Source organism: Schistocerca gregaria, chromosome 1 (genome assembly GCF_023897955.1).
Source record: "Schistocerca gregaria isolate iqSchGreg1 chromosome 1, iqSchGreg1.2, whole genome shotgun sequence".
NCBI classification, from domain to species: Eukaryota; Metazoa; Arthropoda; class Insecta; order Orthoptera; family Acrididae; genus Schistocerca; species Schistocerca gregaria.
The window spans coordinates 619,208,239-619,229,322 of record NC_064920.1 but is presented as its reverse complement, the minus strand read 5'-3'; the positions used below and the strand labels follow the sequence as shown (position 1 = coordinate 619,229,322).

At 38.6% G+C, this 21,084-nt stretch overlaps 1 protein-coding gene across 2 annotated transcripts in view; it reads right to left on the bottom strand.

Annotated features, from left to right (window-relative positions):
* LOC126359208 (pre-mRNA-splicing factor CWC22 homolog) overlaps positions 1-21,084 on the bottom strand; it is a 130,008-nt gene that overhangs the window by 88,809 nt on the left and 20,115 nt on the right. For both annotated transcript variants that reach the window (XM_050007610.1, XM_050007611.1), the window contains exons 3-4: positions 13,067-13,255; positions 7,461-7,614 (exon numbers count right to left, since the gene is read on the bottom strand). In XM_050007610.1, coding sequence (XP_049863567.1) covers positions 7,461-7,614; positions 13,067-13,255 — 343 coding nt within the window. The remainder of the gene's footprint in view (positions 1-7,460; positions 7,615-13,066; positions 13,256-21,084) is intronic.

The window sequence follows — 21,084 nt, the reverse complement described above, 5'->3', positions numbered from 1 at the left end:
TACACAGACACAAGCAGACATAATATGGCTGCTTGTGTCTGTGTATGTGCGGATGGATATGTGTGTGTGTGTGTGCGAGTGTACACCTGTCCTTTTTTTTTTTTTCCCCCTAAGGGAAGTCTTTCCGCTCCCGGGATTGGAATGACTCCTTACCCTCTCCCTTAAAACCCACACCCTTTCATTTTTCCCTCTCCTTCCTTCCTTCCTGACGAAGCAACTGCCAGTTGCGAAAGCTCGTAATTTTGTGTGTGTGTTTGTGTGTTGTTTTGTTCATGTGCCTGTCTGCCGGCGCTTTCCCGCTTGGTAAGTCTTGGAATCTTTATTTTTAATATATATATATATATATATATATATATATATATATATATATATATATATATATATAAGAACTTTTGAGATTTAAGCTTTTGAACAAATGAACATGAGGTTTTTGCTAACAACGTTCCTCCTTTATGTATTCTAAATACAAGGGTCATTCCGAAGTTAATCCTCCTATTTTTTTGTGGTCCATGCCAGTGCAATGCCAGTTGGTGTAGTGCTAATGCTTGAACCTTCCTCTTTCATTTGTATGTGATCCATTGTTCTGTAGTAGTTGGCCCCAGCAGATGAGTGTTCCAAAATGGAGTCTGATATGGATGTACATATAAAACAGCAATGTATGATTGAATTCCTCACTGCTGAAGAAATTGCGCCATTTGAAATCCATCAACGCTTGCTAAATGTGTATGGTGATGATATAATAGACGTAAGTAATGTGAGGTGATGAGTATGGGCATTTCAAGGTGGTGAAAAGGGCATGCATGAAAAGCCAAGGCCCAATAGACCCCGCACAGCTGTCATCCCTTGCAATGAAGAGCACCTTGGCCAACTCATTTGTGATGATCAGCAGATAATGACCATGGGTCATCTTGGTTATGGCAAAGTCTGTGTGAGACAGATCTCGTGGATGCTTACAGAAGAATAAAAAACTTATTGAATAGAAATTTGTTGGGACCTGCTGGACCAATATGAGACTGAAGGTGACAATTTTCTGAATAGGATCATCACCAGAGATGAGACATGGTGTCACCACTACAAGCCAGAATTCAAAAGACAGTCCATAGAATAGTAAAATGCGAAGTCTCCATCAAAGAAGAAATTCAAGATACAGCCACCTACAAGCAAAGTTATGTGCACAGTCTTATGGGTTAGCCAGGGTGCGGTTCTTTTGGATGTCCTGGTGCCTGGGGAATGCTACAAGACGACACTGACTAAGCTGAAAGCCTGAATTTCCAGGGTAAAGCCAGAGAAGAAACTCAACTTTCACCTGCAACATGAAAATGCTAGGCCCACAACAGTTTTGTGACTGCACAACTCATGACAAAATTCGGCTGGACTGCCTTACCACATACACTGTACAATCCAAAGTTAGCGCCTTCAGAGACAGTCTGCAGCTGAAATATTGCTCTACTTAGTTATGCTATTGTGATTTGTTTATCTCCTGCAGTTCCCATGAATAAAAATAGGAGGCATTACTTTCAGAACGATCCTCATTTAGACCATATGGTGCTCCAGTAGTTTTACAATAACATGTGTATTTGAATGCAATGTTGTGTCAAAATTTCAAAGCAATTAGGGAAGAACTGGTGGAAATTTTCAGATTTTGAACACATGAACAATTACTTTAAAATTAAAAGGGAGGTCAGCATTGGCCGTAATATTGATGTTTTATTGATAGCAGAATCGATTTTCAATCGCATAGTGATCGTCTTCAGTGCCGCACAAATTAAACTCAGACACTGGTATCAAGTTATCAATAACCAAAACTGAGAAGCGATCACAAACCTGTAAGGAAGTGGTTAGCCTCAGCTTATTGTGATCGCTTCTCAGTTTCGGTTATTGATAATTTGATACCAGTGTCTGAGTTTAATTTGTACAGCACTGAAGATGATCATTATGTGATCGAAAATTGATTCTGCTATCAATAAAACATCAATATTATGGCCAACGCTGACCTTCCTTTTAATTTAACATATATGGTCATTGTGGACACAGCACTCCATGGAGTCGCCAATCAATGAACAATTACTTCTATGCAAATAAAAATGTAAATGTTAGTTTGTTCAGAATCTTAAACCCCAAAAGTCCTTTACCAACTGCTTCAAAATTTTGACATACATTATTATCAAAAATTTTGAATAAAACATCTTGAGTGATTTACTTCAAATTTTTACATAACATTCTAATGTACATTCGGACGGACAAAATATATAAAATATAAAACAGTGAAATATTATCAGCAAACAGGAAAATTGTATTTATGGCTTAATGGTTATTATTATAATATTACTACAGAATCTGAATATGCAATAATGATAAACAAGGCTCAAAGTCAGAGAGAGGGGGGAGGAGGAGGTGGACAGAAGAGTGGGAGGAAATAGATGTAGAAAGCAAAAAGGAGGGAATGGACAGAGAGACGAGAGAGGAGAAGATGGACATAGAAGTGGGGATGGTGTGATAGACAGAGGGAGATGGTGCGAGAGGGGAAAGAGAAGAGAAGATGGAGAGAAAGAGGAGTATGAGAAGATGGAGAGAGAAAGGAGTATGAGAAGTGAGAAGATGGATAGAGAGAAGGAGAAGACAGGGAGAGCAGGAGGAGAAAGACAGAGAGAGAGACAAACAGACAGAGAGGGGGGGGGAGGAGAAATTGACTGAGAGAGGGTGGAGGAGGTGATGGACAGAGAGAGGTGGATGGAGAAGGAGATGGAAAAAGAGAGGATATGGAAGGAGACAGGGAGGAGAAGTAGATTAAAATGTATATCCAATTCCTATACATATTATAAATATGAGCTTTCTCTTTTTTTTCCTTTTCCATTTCATCAGACTGAGTTACAGCAACGTGTGGCTGGGAACAGGTAGTCCACAATAAAGGGTGTGGGAGGAACTGCCGCATCTATCCATGCGTATACTTCAAGGAGCTCCTGCGCTGCTCTGGCAAATCTCAACCACAAACATCTATTACCACATTTGGATCAAAAGGGGATGATCTTATGACAAGCTGAAGCCTTGAATCAGTTCATGAGGTATAGCCTAAAGATATAGCTCGTTGCACTTTGATCACTAAAAGCAGTTACACAAATTTGATTCAAAGTATGGAAGTATTAATGTGTCACATGTAATCAATATGTTAGCAGCTGAAAGTACTGCATTATAAGTACAGTATCCTCACACCATTTGATTTCAACCTTTTTATACCAGTTACAGAGAATGTACACACAAACAGGAACAGTAACATTAGGTCTCCCATCGAATCTTCATGTTGATAGTGAATGCAACAAGATTTGGCAGGACAGAAGATTAATGACTGTTTACAAATCCAATACAAATTAGACAGATCATATTAGTTGACCAAGGTGTCACTATCCCTCCTAATAATCACTCATATTTTATTAAACATACAAAAGCAATGGGACATTATTTCAACAGCAAACATCTGCAGTATTGCTGCATCATATCTAACATCACTTTGAAACCATGTGATTCTTGTATCTCTGTACTCTTCCATGCTGCATGACAACAAAACAAGACATTAATTCTTGTTGCGTATATTTGCTATTTCACCTCAAGAAAGTGAAAGGGTGGCTTCCCTTAAGTTGTAAATGAACTGCACAGAAATGGAAACCTATGAGTGAAACTGCAGGCAGAATGCAAGATGTGACAGAACCATACCCAACACATATATTATGGAATTTTCATTACCTTCCTTCTAATCGAAATGCAAAGGGAGTGTTGCCCACATAGAACTCTTGCTATATGCACTGAAACAAATGTTCACTTAACGCCTGGAGGGAGAGCACTATGGATATACATGTCCCATTTATTTTGACCAACCTAAATAACTGTTTGTCCAGATGCAAATTACAAAATGTTTCAAGAAAATATTCTTTAGTCAACAGGGGGACATCAATCAACATAATTGCCTTTGTTGTAGCTCTGTTTTTTACAAAGATATGAATAGTGGTATGATTTTTTAAATGGCACCCTGTATTTTTTATTCGGTAATTCATTTCCTCACAGTGTACCATCCACTGGAACACAATGTTATTAACTACATAACACAACAATGACATTGACACTCCCAGTACTTAGTGCAGGTACAGGGGTAATGGAACACATCCACATGATGATGTTGACAGAGGACAAATGTACACATAAGCAGAATGCACACCTGTCATACCATCAACCATAGTCAGATGCAGAGTTGTGTGACTAGAATGTACACCAATGAAGAGAAGGTAGAAATGCTACTCATCTATGGGGAATGTAAGTTAGCAGAACAGTAACTGCAATACTGTTTTCTTATGCACAGGTACATTTAGTACAGTAGTTTAGTCCTTTTAAATATTGTTGTGTTGAGGAGGCATACAGTACAGGCTGTCCTTCCTACAAACTGCATCAATACAACATTTCTTTTATTGTTGTTGTTGTTGTTGAAGGTAGGCGAAATTTTATGCAGGCAGCGGAACTGTAGAGAGAGCGATATTCTGACAAGAACCCACCTTCCCAACGGATGTTTTCTCATCTTGTTGCGACGCTTCAGGAAACGGAAGTTTCAACCCACGAAAAAGCAATCGTTGTAGCACTTGCACAGACGAAGCTGGCAAAGTTACTGTTATCGCTTTCGTTGTTATGAATCCACATGTACGCACACGACAACTTGAACACAAGATTGGCAATCCTAAAACCAGTGTACATCATATTCCTACACGTCATTAGTTCCATCCTTACTATGTACACCTACATCAAGAACTGCATGGGAATTATTTCCAGAATCGTGTACAGTTCTGTCAGTGGGCACAGCAACAAATCCTCGCCAACCGAAACTACTTCTTCAATGTTCCATTTACCGATGAATGTTCCTTCTCAAACAAAGGACAGGTAAATACAAGGAACATGCATTATTGGTGCAAACAAAGACAGGTAAATACAGGGAACATGTATTATTGGTCCAGCGACAACCCGCAATGGCTGACAGGTGGAACATCAGCGTCAATGGAGAGTTAATGTCTGGTGTGGGATGCTTGGTACTACAATTGTTGGCCCTTATTTCATCAATGGTAGTCTAAACGTCACAGTTCAGACGAATTGTTCCTCCTCTTCTGGATGAAGTGTCACTAAGAACCAGAATGCTTATATGGTATCAACATGATGGATGTCCAGCACAAAATGCCATGCGTGAATGTCATGTTCTGAACCGAAGGTATCCTGCCTGATGGATTGGTCAAGGAGGAACAGTTACCTGGCCTGCTAGGTCTCCTGATTTAAATCCTCTGAACTTTTTTGCACTGGGGATGCATTAAAGATGTTGTCTATCACGATATTCCAACAGCTCCAGAGGACATGCATAAACATATCACGCTTGCTTGTAATTCTCTTCAGCAGGCAACATAGGAAGCAGTAAATAATTCTTTTATTCAACGAGTGCACTAGTTTATCGGTGTCCAGGGTCACCACTCTGAGCACCTTTGAATGTTCTACTCCTGAGCAATGGTACAAGAGAGTCAAAGTCAATTTTGCGTTATGTTCTTACTTGATTTTCATTTGTTTTCTGATAACTCCAACAAGTGGCTAAGTTTGTGATCCTGCACTCAAAGTCAATGTTGTTTTCTGTAATTAATAACATTGTGTTTCGGTAAATGGTATGTGATACATTTTTGAATAGGTCTGTAGGAGAGGAAATGAATAACCGAATAAAAAATACAGGTTGCCATTTAAAAAAGTCATACCACTGTTCATATCTTTGAAAAAACAAAGCTACAACAAAGGCAATCATGCTGACTGATGTGCCCCTGACAGCTAAAGAACATTTGCTTGAAATATTTTGTAATTTCCATCTGGACAAACAGTTATTTAGGGTGATCAAGATAAATGGGACATCCTCCATACCATAAATTATGATTATATACACTATGTGATGAAGAGTATCCGGACACCTGGCTGAAAATGACTTACAAGTTCATGGCGCACTCCATAGGTAATGCTGGAATTCAATATGGTGTTGGCCCATCCTTAGCCTTGATGGCAGTTTCCACTCTCACAGGCAAATGTTCAAGCAGGTGCTGGAAGGTTTCTTGGCGAATGGCAGCCCATTCTTCACAGTGTGCTGCACTGAGGGGAGGTACTGATGTCAGTCGGTGAGACCTGGCATGAAGTCGGCATTCCACATCCCAAAGGCGTTCTATAGAATTCAGGTCAGGACTCTGTGCAGGCCAGTCCATTACAGGGATTTTATTGTCATGTAACCACTCTGCCAGAGGCTGTACATTATGAACAGGTGCTCGATAGTGTTGAAAGATGCAATCACCATCCCCGAATTGCTCTTCAACAGTGGGAAGCAAGAAGGTGCTTAAAACATCAGTGTAGGTCTATGCTGTGGTAGTGCCACACCAAACAACAAGGGGTGCAAGCCCCCTTTATGAGAAACACGATCATACAATACCACCACCGACTCTGAATTTTACTGTTGGCACTACACACGCTGGCAGATGATGTTCACCGGGCTTTTGCCGTACCCACACCCTGCCATTGGATCTTCACATGTGTACTGTGATTTGCACTCCACACAATATTTTTCCACTCTTCAATCATCCAATGTTCATGCTCCTTACCCCAAGCAAGGAGTCGTTTAGCATTTACTGGCATGATGTGTGGCTTATGAGCAACCGCTCGACCATGAAATCAAGGTGTTCTCACCTCCTGCCTAACTGTCATACTACTTGCAGTGGATCTTAATGCAGTTTGGAATACCTGTGTAATGGTCTGGACAGATGCCTGACTATTACACATTACAACCCTCTTCAACCGTTGGTGGTCTGTCAGTCAACAGACGAGGTCGGCCTGTACGCTTTTGCACTGTACATGTCCCCTCAAGTTTCCACTTCACTATCACATTGGAAACAGAGGACCTAGGGATGTTTAGGAGTATGGAAATGTCACATACATATGTATGACACATGTGACATCCAATCACTTGACCACATTCGAAGTCCGTGAGTTCCGCAGAGCACCCCATTCTGTTCTCTCAGGATGTCTAATGACTACTGAGGTCGCTGATATGGAGTACCTGGCAGTAGGTGGCAACACAATGCACTTCATGTGAAAAACACATGTTTGTGGGGGTGTCTGGATACTTTTGATCACATAGTGTAGTAGAATCTCAACCAATGGAAGAAGGGTCAGCAAAACACACACACACACACACACACACACACACACACACACACACACACACACACACACAGAGAGAGAGAGAGAGAGAGAGAGAGAGAGAGAGAGTACAATTTGCAACGGAAGTGGATTTTTTGCAGATATTTTATCTGAAATATCTTCTGACCATGAAAAATACTTGATGATGATGATTAACAACATTCTTTAAAAACTAACTTCCTGAAGGAAAATTAATGAATGATTACAGTACGTACTTAATATCTCTTCTGCATTTTTTGCTTCATCCAGCGTTATCAGATGAGTGAACTGGTCCTCCTCTTCTACAAGGTCCAGTTCTGGAATGACTGATGCATGGTCTCTAAATTCATCTTTACGAATTTGGAATATAACTTCTATCATATATTGTACCTGGAAAGAATTGATCAAGTTAATACATAACTGAAACCTGAGCATTCATGCATACAAAAATTGCTTCAAGCTTTCTATGCCTTCTTCAAGAATAACAATAAACCACTTAAGAATGGTACATAAACAACCCGTGTCTCCATCCTCAACTAAGAAAATGTCTACAGAACACACAGAAATCGGCAACCATTATTTGTGCTGAACAGTTATTTATAATACCTTGCACCAGCTCCAGTTACAGAGTTTTACAGTAATTTCAATATCAGAAGCATATATTGTCTTACAAAAATTCAGTAAATAAAAAATATGTGCACAGTATAGAAAAGACTATTAGTTAATAGGGCAGAGCCAGATAAATTTAAACTCTGTGAAAAGCAAATCCACAATCGTTTACTTCTTACATCACTCCTAACCATAATGTGATAAACATAATTATTGTTACTCCCCATCTCTGTTTTAATGTAATTTATACCCCATCATTACAACATCTCTGGTGCTCAAAATGGGGCCATTACATTAAATTTTATTTCCATCATTACTATAGCACAAAAGTAAACAGCAGATGCATAAAATACTAAACTTATGAAGACAGTGCCTTACATCAGATTACTGCAAATTCCACATTAGAACCACAGTTACTGGAGAACACTGAAAAAGTATCACATAGTATTAGTACACTAGCATCTCTTTTCAATAACAGTTCTTTAATAAGTTGGCAATTTCTATTTAGAATTGCAATCTTGAGGCACATTGTGATCACCTTAGAGATAATCTCTACAGAAGTACTGTTTGAACTGGGTTATACTGAAGAGCCATAACAATATTTGTTGACAACTACACAAGGAACAGATTTCTTCCATTTGAGTTTTGTCTAATCTGATGTTTTGATCATGCATATCTTGATTCAGCTCATCACATCATGGTTGCTCATGTTAAAAAAAATGGCATGGCAACACTGTGAAAAAACTAAGCGGGATGAGATAAGGAGTTGACCTCTGAACACTGACATATAAATATATACAGTCAGAATAGTGTTACAGCTTGCATCACGCAACAAATTCTCCATAGCTCTAAAATAAACCTACCACAGCTGTGGAGGTGAAATAACCAACATGTTATGGTCCAGAAAAACTTGTCAAATGTGTTATCGATAACAAAAACAAGCGTAACAAGAGTTACATGAAAAATCGTCTGATAAAAACCAATCTACTGTTGAATATGAAGCAAAAGAGCTACAAATATTATTGCCTCAATGGAAGATGTCAGTTCTGCAGCTGAAATATGTGTTTACTCACTACTGAAACCAGAACCAACACACATAAATAGTCCATCATTCCCTTGTATTTGGCAATTTCTCAAGAAACATTTAACAACACATCTTTCATCTTTCTGACATTTTCATGTGCAGAGCTTTATCAATCTGACCTGAGCATTCACTTTTCCTGACCACAGACTTGTGTGCCCCCCCTCACCATGAAGGATGTCACTATGTCAGACCTGTGAACCAAAGTTCTAAGATCGTTCATTGTCAGTAAATGATGGCAGCTGTTGGTTCAATTCTCTCTTTAACTAGTCTCAAAATCTTCTCACATTTAATCCTACTGGCAGTAAATGCAGTCTTCATGAACTGTACCAAGAAAATAACTTAGTAACCAAGTGCTCAAATTCAGTTCCATGATCAGCTTCTAGCTGTATAAAATTATCTTTACCCCAAAAATGCAAGCAATGAGAATCTTGAAATTATCCTTGGAAGATGGGATATTCCAACAATTTTCAGGAGTGCATCCAGCACAGCATTTAGATTATCGTACATTTCAACTGCCAGTCACTGTGTATTTCGGTCTCTTACTGACTGAGTAAAGAGAATTACCTGTACTCTTCAGAGATTGGATTTATCATGTACTTCTCCAGACACACACATCAAGTTCCTGACAGTTAGCTAATAGCGTAACTTCAGTCCACCCCAAGGCAAATAGCAAAGATGAACTGTCCTACTACTAATTTATGGCAATAAGCTTCCTTTAGATGTTCTATTTGTAATTTAACAAATGAGGATTTGAACACTGTGTAACAGCAATATGGGAAGGTCTTTCAATTTTGCTCTGACATCACATTTCTTGCCATTCACATCATTTTTTCAAGCAATCGAAGAAGCTGTCTACAAAGCTGCCTGGTGACATTTCTGAGGAAATAGGGCCCAGTACTAGTTGCTGTGCTGGTCTTCAATCAGAAGTCAGGTTTGATGCAGTTGTCCATGCTAGTCTACCCCGTGGAAGCCTTTTCATCTCTGCTGCATAACTATCCTACTTACAGCCATCTGAACTTAATTACTGAAGTTAAGCATTGGCCTTCATCTACAGTTTTTAATTTCCACACTGCCCTCTATTATCAAACTGACAATTCCTTGAAGTCTTAGGATGTGTCTTATTAACAAGTAACTTTTCTTAGTCAAGATGTACTATAAATTTCTTTTTTTTTTCCCAGTTCGATTCAGTTTCTCTTCATTAGTTTTCAGCTCTACCGACCTAATCTTCAACATTCTTCTGTAGTGCCATATTTCAAAGCACTTACAAAATTACTTTTTAGAAAATAAATACAACCTTGTCCCAGAAGAGCTGTACTTTGTATTCCTTGAAATGATTTCTATATGGTACTGCTTCCTGCAGTTAAAGGTAATGCTAACATTTTGCCACTGTTAAACATATCAGAAGCTTGCAAGACAAGAGTCACCAGCAAATGAGCAAATTAGTAATGGGTAACAAAGCTACTGAAAAACTTTGCATAATTTGAATCAATTTGAATATAGAGTCCACTCAATACAGATCTACATAACTCAATCTGTAATAAAAGTGAATCACCATCTGAAATAGTTGGAAATCATTTTCTAGAAGCCTAAATAGAAGACCAGTCGTTATGTAATATATATGAAAGGAAATCCATATAAAGATTTTTCAAGGTTTCGCCACAAGGAAACCTCTCATTAGGAACTATCCCCATAATGTGCCAAGTTTCATTCACATTGATCAACTCATTGGTGTGAAATGACCAATAGTATGGGAAAATGTGAACACTATATTCATAATAATGGGTTAAAAGCATAATTGTTTTGATCTTTCACTCTGCAACTCTAGATCAGATATGTCCCTTTCTCAAGCAACACCCTTACCAAATGAGTAATCTGGACACAACTCACAGCCCACACTCATAGCTTCAGTTTTACCAGTAACTCAGTTTCTGCTCTCCAAACACCAAAAATGTTCTCATGCAAACTAAGACCTTGTTACTGGTACAAAAAAAGCTATGAAGGCAGTTTGTGAGACATGCTCAGATATGTCAGTCTGTAGGTGCACTGCCTACAAACAACACAGTTCTGGCTTCGGTTCCTGGTCTGGCATATAGTTGTAATCCGCAAGCAATTTTCTTAACAGCAATCAATCTGCTTTGTGTGAAAGATTCTTTGTAGAATCAACCATTAGGTTGTGGCCAAACCATTTCCCTGTGATATCCTTTTTTTCCCACTAGTGCTAGTCTAATGAAGTATCCAGGATAACATCTGTGACGTTTGGAAAGTAGGAGAGAGGCACTGCTAGAACTGAATTTGTATGGACAATTCGTGAGTCATGCATGCGTAACTCAAATGGAAAGAGCGTAGTCTCAAAAGGAAAAGTTACAGGCTTTAGAACCCTTTCAACATATGGCTTTACTATATCAGAAAGTTTCAAGGGCTATGTACAATGACAAGAGTTCACAAGAGTTCAGAGGGAGAAGCAAGCCCACCCTCCAAAGGATGAGAAGTCAGGGGGGGAGGGGGGGGGGCAGCCATGCTTACCATCTGCAGTGTTCGCAACACAAGCAGCATGTTGTGTTTGCCCAAAATCAAAAGTAATGCACAGATAAAAATCGCTTTAAATGTTGCTTGCAAGTGAACCTGAAACTGTATTATGCATTAACATGGTTAATGAAGATTCTAACTGCAGAAATTGTGTACAGTTATCCAAGGAAAGGAAACAGTATGAAACAGAAATAAATGAATGGTATTTTTTTTTCATTTGTTGAAGCTGTCACACTTTTGTAAAAACACTTTAAACCATGTAGTCATTCACTTTTACTGTCAAGATCTTCTGTTTATGTGTCTTATTTTTCCTCTGTTGCATCTAATGTGACTGTATTGAAGATAATTTTGTCAACAGCGGGGCTGTACTGTACCATGAATGTATTTTGAAATAAGACAATAATCAGTGGCATTTCCATACAAATAATATGGCAGTAATGAAAGGTGCAATATAAAGCAATTCATGCAAAATACAGGGAGCCTTCAAAGTGTTCATGAACAAAACATCTGAAATGGAAACTCATCTTTTTTCCCCAGATATTTTTGGTGATTTGCCAGAGTGTTTCTTGGAAACTGTTTGAATATCCCAATGCTATGCACACTTTGTCCTGTGCAAGTAGCAGCTATCGTCAAAGATCTGTAGATGGAGTGAAGCAATTCCTTCTGCCCCCTTTCTGTTTTCCAGCATTAAGTACCACACAAAACAGTTTTGGCAGCATTGCTGTGTTGCATTGATTTCCTTTCAACAGCAGGCCTTCTGTGATTGTAGGTAACGCATGGGATGTACCAGAAACTACTCATCACTCATTTTGCTAACGTACTGCACAATAAAAACTACCCAGAACAGTAAAGTGCAAAACAATAACAGACAATAGCTATCTCACACAATATGGTCGGCAACCTAGTGTTGATTGCAACAAAAAACAAATGACTGTCAGTGGAAGCATTCCAACTTCTGCCGATTCAGGACTATGGTGCAGACTACCAACTAAAAGTTACACACAGTAGTTGCACTGTATTAAGGTACCTATTACTGATTCTTTACTGCTGATTGATAGTATGCTAGAACTGGATAATATAAAACTATGTAAGCATGCTGTTTAACAAACAGAAGATTTTGGTATGGTTTCACTCTTCCATTGTGCAAATGATGAAACAACAGATACTGAGATGACTGACTGCATAATAGAAAATCGACAAGTCACCCAACAGAGAATAATAAATCTTGTTCAACCAATTTCTGGTAATTCCTCATCCCTCTGCAACCCTTACTATAAATGATTAATAGGGTAGTTAGAAAACATCCACAACGGAGTGATTCATTTTTTTACAGGTTCATCAAATTCTGATGGCTGTCACAATTTGTTACAAAATGATGAACGAAAAATGAGAAAAGTTTTAGCTCTTATTGAGTGCTATTTTTTTCATATGTCATTCACAATTGGAACAGAAAGTGAAACCAGGAAATCCTCCACCTAACATTGAAAGGTGGCTTGCAGAGTATATATCCATCTACAACATAAGTAATGGCCAGTCTTTCTATCTATTTGTGATTTTATCAATTTTCTGAACTGAATTTTCTTGTTTGCGCAATACAGGAAGTTATACTGTATAAATACAAACCCTTTTTTCTAGATGTCCTTCATGTAAAATATTACGAAGCATCTCAAAGATGGCAAGAACTCCTTTGTTGGACACTTCTGTTAGCTTCATGCCGCATTCTTTGAGAAATGCAATTGCTACTTCAACAGAATCATCAGTTGGTGTTTCAATCAACAATGTAAGGATTTCCAGTGCTAATATTTCATGAGCCTGCAAAAGTAACAACACATTCCTAGATTAAAACATTGTTGTAAGTATTGACATGCCCCATTAAACATGCAAACAGTGGCAACAAAAAATGTTTTTTCCTTATGATACCTTAGTAAACATGAAGTTCCCATGTTTGCTGACAACAACAGGTAGAAATTTATTACAACCAATCTTCTTTAAAACACTTCAATTTGAAAGAAAAAGAAACCCCATTTTAATATGATAGAAAAAAAAGAAAGAAAACAGCACAGGGTACTCTTACTGCATCTGCACATATTCCTTGACTAAGTAATACAATTTCTATAAAAAAAAGGTCACTCACCAAATAGATAAGTACTTTTGCTTTAAAAGTCACTGTTAGCAATCTACCCAATTAGCTACATGTATGTAATTGCTCAAGAAAAATTACAAAGAAGGTGTGATAAACCAAAATAGATTAAACTACACTGATTCACATAATTTAGCTCTGTGTCCACTGTAAACATAAAACATTTAAAAAAAATACAATATGGCATGAAAAAAAAGACTGTTACATATTCAGTAACGTGGTAGCTATCCATTACAATGAATTTTAACACTGGAGCTCCAAATGAAATACAGTATTTTATAACATTTACAAATAATAAGGGTGAAAATTATGGCTGATTCACTGGAACAACAGTGCTTTTTTTCCTTCCACATATGATCAAGAGATATTTTTGTTGTTACTTTATCTTGTAACCTGCTCAGAAACACAGTTTAAAAAGTGCAATGCTTCACATGCGGAAAATACATTTCTTCTTATCTGTTCTCTTTTTTAATGTAGGTATACAAGATTCTCTGTAGCAAAAGCTGTTGATCACAAAAGTAATGGTCTGTTAATGAAAGGAAGTGGACCATTTGTAAAACCTGCAAGCAGCATGGAATGGTACCAAAAACCCCAACAGTCCTTAGCATACAGTTCTCCAGTCAACAGCTCAATGGGCCAAACAGGCTAGCACTCTTCTGCAAATTCCAGTTTGTCAAAGATGGGCTGAGCTCAATGCAGTACACTACAAAACTTCAAGCAAATGAATAAACATACTAACTCCACAGTTACAACAGACCCCCCCCCCCTCTCTCTCTCTCTCTCTCTCTCTCTCTCTCTCTCTCTCTCTCTATGCAAGGGTTCTACAGCCTAATACTCATAGTTCTTTTTCTCACTGGTTGTAGTTTTGTGTGGGTACCTGAAACTTTACTTTTTTGGCAGAATTCTGAGGCAATGCAATCAGTCTACAAAGGAGATTGCTACAAATCAGTTTTGTGACCCAACCTAGAATATTGCTCAAGTGTATGGGACCCATACCAGATAAGACTAACAGGACATACTGAACATATTCAGAAATGGCAGCAAGAATGGTCACAGGTTTGTTTGATCCATGGGAGACTGTCACAGGTATGCTAAAGATAGTAAACTGGTAGACTCTTGAAGATAGATGAAAACTATCCCAAGAAAGCCCACCTAGAAAGTGTCGAGAATTGGCTTTAAATGATGACTCTAGGAATATACTACAACCCCCACACATCGCTCCCACAGGGATCATAAGGATAAGATTAGATTAATTACAGCATACACAAAGTCATTGAAAGAATTATATTTTGACTAAAGTTCAGTCTTGATCACACCATTTATGTCTCAATGACATAGGTAACCGGTTTCGGTTATTTTTACATAACCATCATCAGACCCATGGTTTCCTTAGGATGGTAGGCGGAGCTTTCTTCAGCTGCTACGAAGTCAGACTTCGTAGCAGCTGAGGAAAGCTCCGCCAACCATCCTAAAGAAAACCATGGGTCTGATGATGGTTATGTAAAAATAACCGAAACCGGTTACCTATGTCATTGAGACATAAATGGTGTGATCAAGACTGAACTTTAGTCAAAACATAATAATCTACTGATCACTGTATTCCAAAAATGTTTACCAAAATTGAAAGAATTGTTCTTCCCACACTCAGTATTTAAAAAAATCCTAATGACTGGTTCAGTCGGATGTACCCTCAGCCATGCACTTCACAGAGTTTTGCAGAGTATGCATGTAGATGTATCCTACTTTTTTTAACAGAGGAGGAGGTGCAAGGTGAAATGTTTGCAAATTTTTTCAATGAAGCCACTAAATTTCTTCAAGATTTTGAGGTATGACAGGCAATCAAACAATTTATATTCCTGCTCCTATTTTTCCTTTTTAAATATCAGGCAACCTTGTGACCAGGGAAGGTAATGGTTTGAGTAGTTTGTGTACAGTTGAGGTGATTCACAATATCAATTGTCATATGGAGTTCTGGCATACTTTTTTCCACAAACAGGTTCTGATGCACAATGGGATGACATATGACCAAAACAGACACATCAAAAGCACTCCATAGGCTTTAATTGATGAAAGGAGAAAATACAAAAATGCAGCAAGTGAAGCAGGCAAAAAGGAATACAAACATCTCAAAAATGAGATCGACAGGAAGTGCAAAATGGCTAAGGAGGGATGGCTAGAGGACAAATGTAAGGATGTAGAGGCTTATCTCATGAGGGGTAAGACAGATAATGCCTACAGGAAAATTAAAGAGACCTTTGGAGAAAAGAGAACCACTTGCATGAATATCAAGAGCTCAGATGGAAACCCAGTTCTAAGCAAAGAAGGGAAAGCGGAAAGGTGGAAGGAGTATATAGAGGGTCTATACAGGGGCGATACTTGAAGACAATATTATGGAAATGGATGAGGAGGTAGATGAAGATGAAATGGGAGATATAATACTGGGTGAAGATTTTGACAGAGCATTGAAAGATCTAAGTCAAAACAAGGCCCCGGGAGTAGACAAAATTCCATTAGAACTACTGATAGCTTTGGGAGAGGCAGCCCTGACAAAACTCTTCCGTCTGGCGGGCAAGATGTATGAGACAGGCGAAATACCCTCAGACTTCAACAAGAACATAATAAGAAGAATATAATAATTCCAATCCCAAAGAAAACAGGTGATGACAGATGCAAAAATTACCGAACTGTCAGTTTAATAAGCCACAGCTGTAAAATACTAACTCGAATTCCTTACAGATGAATGGAAAAACTGGTAGAAGCCGACCTCGGGGAAGATCAGTTTGGATTCCGTAGAAATGTTGGAACACGTGAGGCAATACTGACCTTACGACTTATCTTAGACGAAAGATTAAGGAAAGGCAAACCTACATTTCTAGCATTTGTAGACTTAGAGAAAGCTTTTGAAAATGTTGACTGGAATACTCTCTTTCAAAATCTGAAGATGGCAGGGGTCAAATACAAGGAGCGAAAGGCTATTTACAATTTGTACAGAAAGCAGATGGCAGTTATCAGAGTCGAGGGGCATGAAAGGGAAGCAGTGGTTGGGAAGGGAGTGAGACAGGATTGTAGCCTCTCCCCGATGCTACTCAATCTGTATATTGAGGAAGCAGTAAAGGAAACAAAAGAAAAATTCAGAGTAGGTATTAAAATCCATGGAGAAGAAATAAAAACTTTGAGGTTCGCCGATGACATTGTAATTCTGTCAGAGACAGCAAAGGACTTGGAAGAGCAATTGAACGGAACGGATAGTGTCTGGAAAGGAGGATACAAGATGAATATCAACAAAAGCAAAATGAGGATAATGGAATGTAGTTGAATTAAGTTGGGTGATGCTGAGGGAATTAGATTAGGAAATGAGACACTTAAAGTAGTAAAGGAGTTTTGCTATTTGGGGAGCAAAATAACTGATGATGGTCGAAGTAGAGAGGATTTAAAATGTAGACTGGCAATGGCAAGGAAAGCGTTTATGAAGAAGAGAAATTTGTTAACATCGAGTATAGATTTAAGTGTCAGGAAGTCGTTTCTGCAAGTATTTGTATGGAGTGTAGCCATGTATGGAAGTGAAACATGGGCGATAAGTAGTTTAGACAAGAAGAGAATAGAAGCTTTTGGAATGTGGTGCTACAGAAGAATGCTGAAGATTAGATGGGTAGATCACATAACTAATGAGGAGGTATTGAATGGAATTGGGGAGAAGAGGAGTTTGTGGCAGAACTTGACTAGAAGAAGGGATCTGTTGGTAGGACATGTTCTGAGGCATCAAGGGATCACCAATTTAGTACTGGAAGGCAGCGTGGAGGGTAAAAATCGTAGAGGGAGATTAAGAGATGAATACACTAAGCAGATTCAGAAGGATGTAGGCTGCAGTAGGTACTGGGAGATGAGGAGGCTTGCACAGGATAGAGTAGCATGGAGAGCTGCATCAAACCAGTCTCAGGACCGAAGACCACAACAACAACAGGCTTGTGGGACATAGGTCTTAACGTTATATCTATACACCCTGACTCTTTTTCTGGCAAGATATCCTTTCAACGTCAGTACAAAAGAACATGCATAAATCCTGTTCCCTTTGGGTCCCTCTGTAGACATTGTACAAAATGAACACAGGCATTTTAGGTTTTCTCAGAGTTCTTTGTCAGACTGGAGCAGCAAACCTCTGGGATCATATTAAGGCTTTTGTGGAGGGGAATACCATAAGTAATACAACAAATTTTTCCCTGGTGCAACAGTACACCATACTGTGCTTTAACCTGCAATGCAAAGTGAAGGGTGTTGTTACTTTCAAAATGTGCCCAACCTCAGTCGCCTCTACACTACTGGAGAGTCAGGACATGCATTGTTGTAAACCTTGTTTTGAGGTTACGCAACACAGCGTGATGAATTGTTCTGTATAGCAATGTTACACTATCTATTAAAATAACTGTTTATCAAATTTTACCCGAAGATTTCAACATTAAGAAGGTGTCTCCCAACATGTCCTAAAAGGGTTGACGGATTAATGAAAGGACACGCAAGTGCTCCATTGCCAAGAACTCTTGGAAATGTGTGAAAATGAGCCTGATTTTTTAAACTCAGTTATGACTGGTGATGTGTGGATTTCTGAGTATGACCCAGAGATAAAAAAGGCAGAGTTCAGAGCAACACACCCCAAAATCACCCTGCCACAAGAAGGCACATATGAGAAAGTCCAAGATCACAACCACATTCATTGTCTTCTTGTCAGAGGCACTGTTCACTACGGATCTGTACCTACAGGGATCACTTTGAATGCAGTTTTCTATTTAGAAGTCCTCAAAAGCTGAAAAGAAGAGTTGCAAGCTGGTGAAGCAACTTCAAGAATGAGTGGAGGTGGAAACTGCATCTTGACAATGCGTCACAACACAGTGTCTTCATGGTTAACTCATTTTTGGCTACGACTCACACCCCACAGTTTCTCCATCCTCTCTACAGATCAGGCCTGGCTCTCCCAGACTTTTTTCCCTCCCTTGAAAGGAGACCTGAAAAATAAACACTGGAACTGAAAACATCCCGGCTCACATTACGTTGGATGTAACCGACATCACGGAGAAGGCCTTCCAGGCCTGAAAACATCATCTACAGAAATGTGTCAAAGCAGTAGGGTGCTATTCCAAAAAATTTTGACTAATTGTTCAATAAATGATAACTGTTATGAATCTGGTTGCATTACTCCTCTCATATACCCTAAGTTGATACATGCTTGGAGTGCTTGAGACTGGGTTTCAGTGACCACTAGAATTCATTTCGCATTGTTTCCACATCTGCTTTGCTGAACTGATTTGATATTCTCCACAAAAAACAGTGGCTTCATTGGGTAATATCAATAAAACTGAGAATGTAATTTATTCTTGAAATTTCAGAAAATATTCTCAGATTTATATGAATAAAGAGTGTCACAGATTATACCTTCACTTGAAAATGTTCTCAGCTTGAGTAAACAGGTGGGAGGAACTTGCTCAACGAACATTTTCCAAGTTCATATAAATAAAACTAGAGAAGTTTTTCACACAGGGAGAACATTCTTCATCTCCTGAAGTGAGCTTTGTAGCATACTTTGTTTACAAATGTAACAATAAAAACATTATTTGGCTGGCAAATTGCCTTCCCAAAAATCATGAAAGAAGAGGGGATGACCTTTCCAACAATACAAAAAATGAAAACCTTTTTGGGCTATTTAACAAACCAGATTTCAGACTGGCATCAGCGAAGACTTAGGTATACACCAGACAACTGTGTCACGATATTTTCAGATGGTCTTCATCATGTTTTCTCATAGCATAAATCTTATATTTTGTTAAGTTAGAAATAAGTAGGTGTATCAGAAAAATAAGAACTGATTTATTACAAGCCTAGTGATCTGTTTCTTGTAATGACCCCATACCGGCAACTGCTTAAGTACTTGATGCAGGAACGGACCATTGTGCATAAAATTTAACCAAAATTATCTCATATTAGAAAACAATCACAGAGTTCCAGTTGGCAGTAGATGAAAATTTGATGTATTCTCAAGATTTTGTTCCGTAATGTGTTCATCTAACTTCAATAACAAAACAGTTTCCCGCATGTCAAAAATTAGTAACATCGTTGAAAAATGAATTTTCATCAACTGTTCCTAAGTTGTCTTAGTAACTGGATGCTGTACATAAAACTAATATCAAAACCTAGTACAACTCTTCCAGAACATGTGATACCAGTTCGATATTTCTACACTGAATAGTTTGCCTATTTGAATGAGCTGAACGAAATCTAGGATTACGCATTCATTCTGTGTTGGATGCTGCAGATGACACACACTGAGAACCTTCTCAAAGAGCATGGGAGATAGTGAGAAAGAAATCCTTCACCAGAGAATATGCTTCAAATTTTTTATTCATATGAAATTGAGAACTTTCTCAGAACATTTCTTTTGCTCCGATCTTCTCAATAGAATGTTCTCTTCTTTTAGTCATACAACCCACTGTTGTGAAGGAATCACCATCAATTCTAGTGCAAACTAAATACTGAGTTGATAGTTTGGTCCCCTGTTTCATAGACTGTACCTCTGCCCAAAGTATAACTATGGAACCCATCAAGTACTTAAATGGTTGCCAGTATGGAGTTGTTACAACAAACAGATCACTAGGTTAGTAATAAATCAGTTCTAACTTTCTTTGATACACCTACTTATATCTAAGATTATGCCCACATTAAATTTTCTCTTGCTAGTCACTGAAATGCCCAGTCCTAAACGCCCAGTGTCTGGTGTAGATTCAATTATTTTTATTTGCAAGGTGTCTGCTATCATGTCACCTACTCCAGTTGTGGTTTGTATCCATAGGCACCAACCAGCCACAATGCCATGATAGTCATTTCTCAGAATCCAAAACGTATAAGCATCTGGTGATAGTCATTTCCCAGTATCCAAAAAAGGATAAGCACCTACACTTTGGCTTACCATTGTGAGTCCTCCAATCTTGGGGTGCTTAGACCCCATCAGGTTGGACTGGTTTCTCAGTTGTCTCTTTGGCAAGAATAGTTGTCTATGTAGTAAGAATGCCTAGGTGATTGCCATAAGGCATGGATTGGGTGCCATCTACAGTGTCCCTCCGCAAATGCCTTGCATGCATGTTTGCAAAGGGAGGCCAAAACTTGACTACAGTATGCCGGTTCAGATGGTTTGAGTTCGCAATAGTTGCACAGGATAGACACACAGACTAGTACAGAGAGCTGCATTAAACCAGTCTCCTGACAAACATCCCTATCACCAAAACAACACAGAATGTGTCACACTGATAAGCACAACCATGTCAGCTGTGGTGGAACAATGCTACAATTGACATATCATGAATTACAATGTTATCAAGTTGTTAAAAAATGGCACCACATTCTGAAATTTTGTTTGAAAAGAATCTGCAGAGGTGATGAGCAGATAAATAAGACAGGGGTTTCCAGTTAAGTAAGGCTTGGGAACCAGCATTGTGCAAGTTCAATGCATGATGACTGT